The sequence below is a fragment of the Ictalurus furcatus genome, chromosome 9 (assembly GCF_023375685.1).
Source record: "Ictalurus furcatus strain D&B chromosome 9, Billie_1.0, whole genome shotgun sequence".
Taxonomy (NCBI): Eukaryota; Metazoa; Chordata; class Actinopteri; order Siluriformes; family Ictaluridae; genus Ictalurus; species Ictalurus furcatus.
Window position 1 is genome coordinate 5,336,501 of NC_071263.1, and position 6,000 is coordinate 5,342,500.

The 6,000-nt window shown below is 40.1% G+C and overlaps 1 protein-coding gene across 2 annotated transcripts in view; it reads left to right on the forward strand.

Moving 5' to 3' along the window:
* Positions 1-2,755: 2,755 nt before the first annotated feature.
* Positions 2,756-6,000, forward strand: part of kctd3 (potassium channel tetramerization domain containing 3) — a 16,159-nt gene continuing 12,914 nt past the window's right edge. The window contains exons 1-3 of one of the 2 annotated variants that reach the window (XM_053633040.1): positions 2,756-3,133; positions 5,016-5,069; positions 5,265-5,310. In XM_053633040.1, coding sequence (XP_053489015.1) covers positions 3,063-3,133; positions 5,016-5,069; positions 5,265-5,310 — 171 coding nt within the window. In that variant the 5' untranslated portion in view covers positions 2,756-3,062. The remainder of the gene's footprint in view (positions 3,134-5,015; positions 5,070-5,264; positions 5,311-6,000) is intronic. The other variant, XM_053633041.1, reaches the window with a different exon arrangement.

The window sequence follows — 6,000 nt, forward strand, 5'->3', positions numbered from 1 at the left end:
TCTCCCACATGCTACTTAAGCATCAACTGTTGCCCTGGTCTTATTTATTCAGGGTTTGGTCTGCACTGTAAAATGCAAACCCCTCCTTAGCATTACATGTCAACAAATCAATTTGCACAGATTACACAGTATTACACAGATTACAAAGTATTACAGAAATTATACAGAGTAGCAGTGTATTTACTGTACAGGGCAGGCCAGGAAGGGGGGCCTCAGGCATTAAAGGAGGCAGCTCCGATATCACTTAAATCTGTAGAAATCGATGTCAAATGTGATAATGAGGGACACACTCTAAAACCTGTACAGCATCACTTCAGGAAATCCCACTAAATGGTCACCACCAATTCATTAGAATGCCAGTGAGTTTGATTAAATGAATGCAGGTATGGTGCTGTCAAACTGAAAGTGACTATAACCATCAAAAAAAGAAAGAGGAAGCAGAGGAGGATTCAGGACCGCATTAAGTGATTAATATGACACATGATGTTTGGCAGCTTGGCAGAATTTGTTATTTTCCTGGAAATATCATAATTTGTATTTTCTGTCAGCTTTTTAGAGCATATACAGTGTGATAGGGAAAATTGCTGACAGAATATACACTATATGGCCACAAGTATGTTAACACCTAACTGTCACACCCATATGTGGCCTTTCCCCAAACTGTTGCCACAAAGTTTGAAGCACACAATTGTATAGAATGTCTTTGTATGCTGTAGCATTACAGTTTCCCTTCACTGGAGCTAAGAGACCCAAACCTGTTCCAGCATGACAATGCCTCTGTACACAAAGTGAGTCTTGACCTCAAACCCATTGAACACCTTTGGGATAAACTGGAATGCTAACTGCACCCAAGGCCTGCTCGCACAACATCAGTGGCTGACCTCACTAATGCTCTTGTGATGGACAAATCCCCACAGTCATGCTCCCAAATCTAGTGGAAAGCCTTCCCAGAAGAGTGGAGGTTAATTAAAACAGCAGCGTGGGACTGCATCTGGAATCGGATGTTCAAAAGGCATAAAGAGGATTGATGGTCAGGAGTCCTCAGTCTTTTGGTCAAATGGTATAGCATAGCATAGGACACAGGTTCCAAATCCTGGCTCTGGAGTATACCATCCTGCACATTTTGGTGTTTTCCCAGCTTTAACGCACCCACTTCAACTCATGAAGGGCTGTTAATTAGCTGATTAATTGGATCAAGTGTGTTGGGAGCAGGTAAATGCTATTATATGTAGGACATTTGACCATGGGGTTATGTGAAGCATGGCAACACAACACAACGGCATTGTAGTCTGCATATTCTGAGATGGAAGTTCCATCCAGCCATCCATTTTCCATACTGTTTATCCTACACAGGGGTACGGGGAACCTGGAAACTATTCCAGGGAACTTTGGGCACAAAGCAGGGGACACCCTGGACGAGGTGCCAGCCCATCTCAGGGCACAATCGCACACCCACTGAGATGGAAGTTAGTACAGTTAATACAAAACAACATCGCCACAGACCAAACTTATTGCAGCAAAACACAAACACAAAGAAGTGTTGTTAAAGGTCTGTACATATGATTAAAATACATAATTACTTGACATAACTATTTTGATGGTTTATGGATAATGTAATGATTATTTAGCTTGTTGATACAAGATGAAAACATAATTCCAAAATGTTATTAGCAGAACAGAATAGGCTGTTTTAATAAAACATATTATGTTTAATAATGCCCAGTTGCAAATAGTGACTGAATGAATTAATGTTCAGTCTGCCTTTGTAAAATTACTGAGGCAAAAACAAATGTACAAACTATCAAGCTATTGCCTGATTTGTGAAGGTTAACACACTTCTGTCACTTCACTTGTATATTCTTGAATCTCCCCCATGCTGAAGAATGACTAAGGAAAGTTGGCCTCTGAATCTCCTCATATGCATACCCCAGTGAAACAAGAAGTCATGGATGGCCACTTAAGTGTTCCTAAATCCTCAGGTTAGCACGTTTGCCTCAAACCTCCAGGGTTGGGGGTTTGATTCCTGCTGCGGCCCTGTGTGTGCGGAGTGTTCTCCCCATGCTGTGGGGGTTTCCTCCGGGTGCTCTGGTTTCCTTTCCCAATCCAAAGACATGCATGGTAGGCTGATTGGCATGCCCAAAGTGTCCGTAATGTATGAATGGGTGTCTGAATGTGTATGTGAGTGTGCCCTGCGATGGATTGGCACCCCGTCCAGGGTGTACCCCGCCTTGTGCCCCATGCTCCCTGGGTTAGGCTCCAGGTTCCCCGTAACCCTGTAGGATGGATGGGAACATGCTCCAGGTACATTTCTATATGCCTATAATTGTGACACGTATGAATGATATATTTTTAATAAAAGTTTTATTTTCTTAGAATAATTTCTCTCATCTAAGCTAATTAATCACAGACATTTACCCACAACCTTGTTTTTATGCATCTTCACTAAGGGTGCCAATAATTGTGTATCTGAATGTAATGTAATATTATATAAAGTATGAGGTTATAAATTATAATTATTATTTTTATTATTTATTTATTATTTTTTTAACTGCAATGTGGTTTCTTGTGTTTGGGTGAATAATGAGGAATTCAGTTCGGTGACGTCACGAAGACAAACCACTCTCCCATAGCCTCCCATAATCTCCCATAAAAATGACAGATGGCTTGAACAGCTCTGCAGCAGCCAATAGGAGTGTTGGGGGCGGGACTTGTGTCCCTGGAGCGCCCTGACGCTGGACACTTTGATTGGCTGTCTGCTCGACGTCGACGTCGGCTTTAGCTTGTTCTAACGCTCTCCTTTCAGCGAATATAAAGCAAACGAGCAGAAAAGAACGGCCTTTCTGTGTTTGGTGGATTTCCCCCTTCATTAGCCTTTTATATCGATATTTATTTGATTAAAGCTGCGATATTCTTGCGGAATATGGCGGACACGGTATGCTAAGGCTCCACATACTGGCCCTGGGTGAGGCGTGATGTTTTCAGAGAGTTGCTGGGAAGAGCACGCGCAGCAGGAGTGTAACGGGATCAAGAGCGCGAGCTACTGAGAACAGTTCGGTATCAGAATGGCTGGAATGTGTAACGGCTCCACATCTGGCCCGGGTGACATCATCCAGCTGAACGTCGGCGGAACTCGGTAAGGGCTCAACCAAAAGGGCTTCTACAGAACAATAGTCGCATGTTATTTGTGTTGAACGGAAACTATGAAATGGGCTACAAGTTGGTAACGCATTTCTACAGGCCTGAATCCAGTTACAGAACTTCTGAGTGAAACACAGGAACCGCCTCAGAGCAGATGTTCTCTACTGAGCTTTATGGCGCATGGACTTGTTTACAGTTTTAGGTGGTTGTTATGGACACAATACACCATACTCATCACTGTGCATGTTAAATCTAGGCTTCCTAACAATGCTGTTAATTGGAGACTGTTCAGTAATAGTGTTGAGACTTGTTCAGTAACAGTGGAGTTGTTCTAAAAGTATTGACGCTACCTCAGGAAAGTATAGTAATTGAACATAATATCAATATTATAATGTGTATTATTACTCAGCTCTACAGTATTCTTCAAACAGCCCATAACTGTCATTGCAATCTTGTTTTACATAAAGTTAATAGACTATAGAATTAATCAAATTTATGGGCTATATCTCAAAAGCCAATATAATATAATAGATATGCATGTATATATGTTATAGTAGCAACATTTAAAACAATAAATAACAATAACATATGTATGTGTATGTATGTGTGTGTGTGTGTGTGTGTGTGTGTATTGTTTTTAATGTTGCTACAATAATTGACTAAAGTTGTTCTCAGGAATACAATGAATTATTTATATATTGTATGTTTGTGTGTGTGTGTATGTGTGTATATATATATATATATATATATATATATATATATATATATATATATATAAACATATATATATATATAAACATATTGAATGTACAAGGTGTGTATTACTAAAACATACAATGTACAATATTATGTCACACCACAAGAGTGCAACATGCTGAATAAACATGCCTGGACCCCTGGTGATTGCTAGCAGTTATAGTTCATTCAGTGTAGTCTTTAACAAGACAGCTCAGGCATTGTAGTTGAACGGTTATGTTATAAATGTATTAATTTGTTGCATACTTATATTCAAAGCTAGCGATATGAACTGGGATTTGAACTCGGAGTTTTCTGCTCAATACCACATATTAAAATCATTGTCATGGTGTTTGTTCAATGTTTGTTTCTGCATTGAAAACCAAAATGCAGAATTCCTTATGCGCTGATGTGTAAATAGCCAAAATCAGATGACAGCCGTTTAAGATTCTGAAGCTTATGGCCAGCTAAGTGTACAAGAGACATTAGAAACTCTGACCTTATGTCATGGCAGAGCATCTAACGCTGACCCTACAACTGACCCAGAGTTTCAGAAGACAAATATTTTAAAGCTGGTGTTTCAGATAGATAAACTGTACCTATGGAACTGTACTGCTTCATGTCTACCTGCTCCTACTATGCAAGGCCCTTATAGTTATAATTCTCTGACTGGATTAAATCAGGGAGAAACATGAACGGAACCCAACGTTGCTGTATTTTCACCTTGAAGCTAAATGTAGAAAGTGAAGGAGCAAATAATAAATAATAAAATCAAGGAGCAAACACTGCATTTGATAGTGAAGTTCCTTCTGATGTCTGTTGTATATGGAGTTATTACTAGCTTGTGTTCTCATGACGTTGTGACCAGATCAGAACATTGCAGTGATGGAACAACATCTTTTGGTCCATGTTTACTGTCCAATCATGATGCCTTAACGTTAGATGGCAAAATGATCACTTGACAAGAAGTGCAAGAAGTGCTAGGTTGGATATAGAATTTTACATGCATCAAGTTTTAGTGAAGCAGGGACGATTGCCACTCAGAACTTGGCCAAAGTCGATGTTCCAAAAATGTTATCTTCATTTGGAGATTGTGATCAGTATAAAAAGTGCTCTTTTTTTAAAAATTATTTTTATTTTAGATTTAGCACCTCAAGACAGACGCTTATGTGGATTCCAGACTCTTTCTTCTCAAGGTAAGACTGAAACAATATTTGTTGCAGATTAAAAGGTTTTGCTTAGACCTGATAAGTTCTTCTGTTTCTGGAAGGATCATTTTAGGAAACAGAAAGAGAATTGACCACATTTACAGAAGAAAGAAATTACCACAGTGACTAGAACAGAATTGTGGTGGTATGGTCTTGATCAAAGCTTTACGTGTCTTGTTTTAGTTTACTCAGTGGGAGAATATCAACACTAAGGGATGAAACTGGAGCCGTAAGTATATATATATTTTTTGTGATACTGTGATAAAGAATTAGATATGTGTCTTCTGTTTAATTTTAATATTTGAATATCCAGATGAGCTAAAGAATCGATATTCAGTTCACGACTAGGAAAGGAGGGGTGGGCAGATGCTGAAACGTGTCTTTAATTAAGTATAATTTCCACTGCAATGAAACTTTTTCTTCTATTGTTGCTGGTGCATGTGTTTGTGTTTGTCATGCCCAGACTGCTGACACCTTCCAGCAAATGTATGTGCAATAAATACCACAGTCATACAGCCATCTTTCCCCTTTATTCTGTGGCTATGTTCTGAACCACGTGCCTTTCACTATTAAATGTGCTAAGTTGGCTGAACTTCGCTAACTTGCGACACTGGGGTTGGAGTCCGTTCACCCCTCAGTGTACCAGTGTGGTCAAACACCCTCTCTAGGGTTACTCCTGTTTCGGGGTCGCCACAGCAGATCACTCGTCTGTGTGTACATTGTGGCAGAAGATTTAAACCGGATGCCCTTCCTGTGTGCACTGGCTCGTGCAACCCTCCAGTGGCTGGGGTTGGTTCCCTGACCCGGTGAGAGCGCCGCATGCTAGCCACTAGTCCACCAGGGAACCACCTCATGAGTTTCCTCTCACGTCCCAAAAACATAGCATTACACCAAAAAACTTCCCCATGGTGTGCTTGTG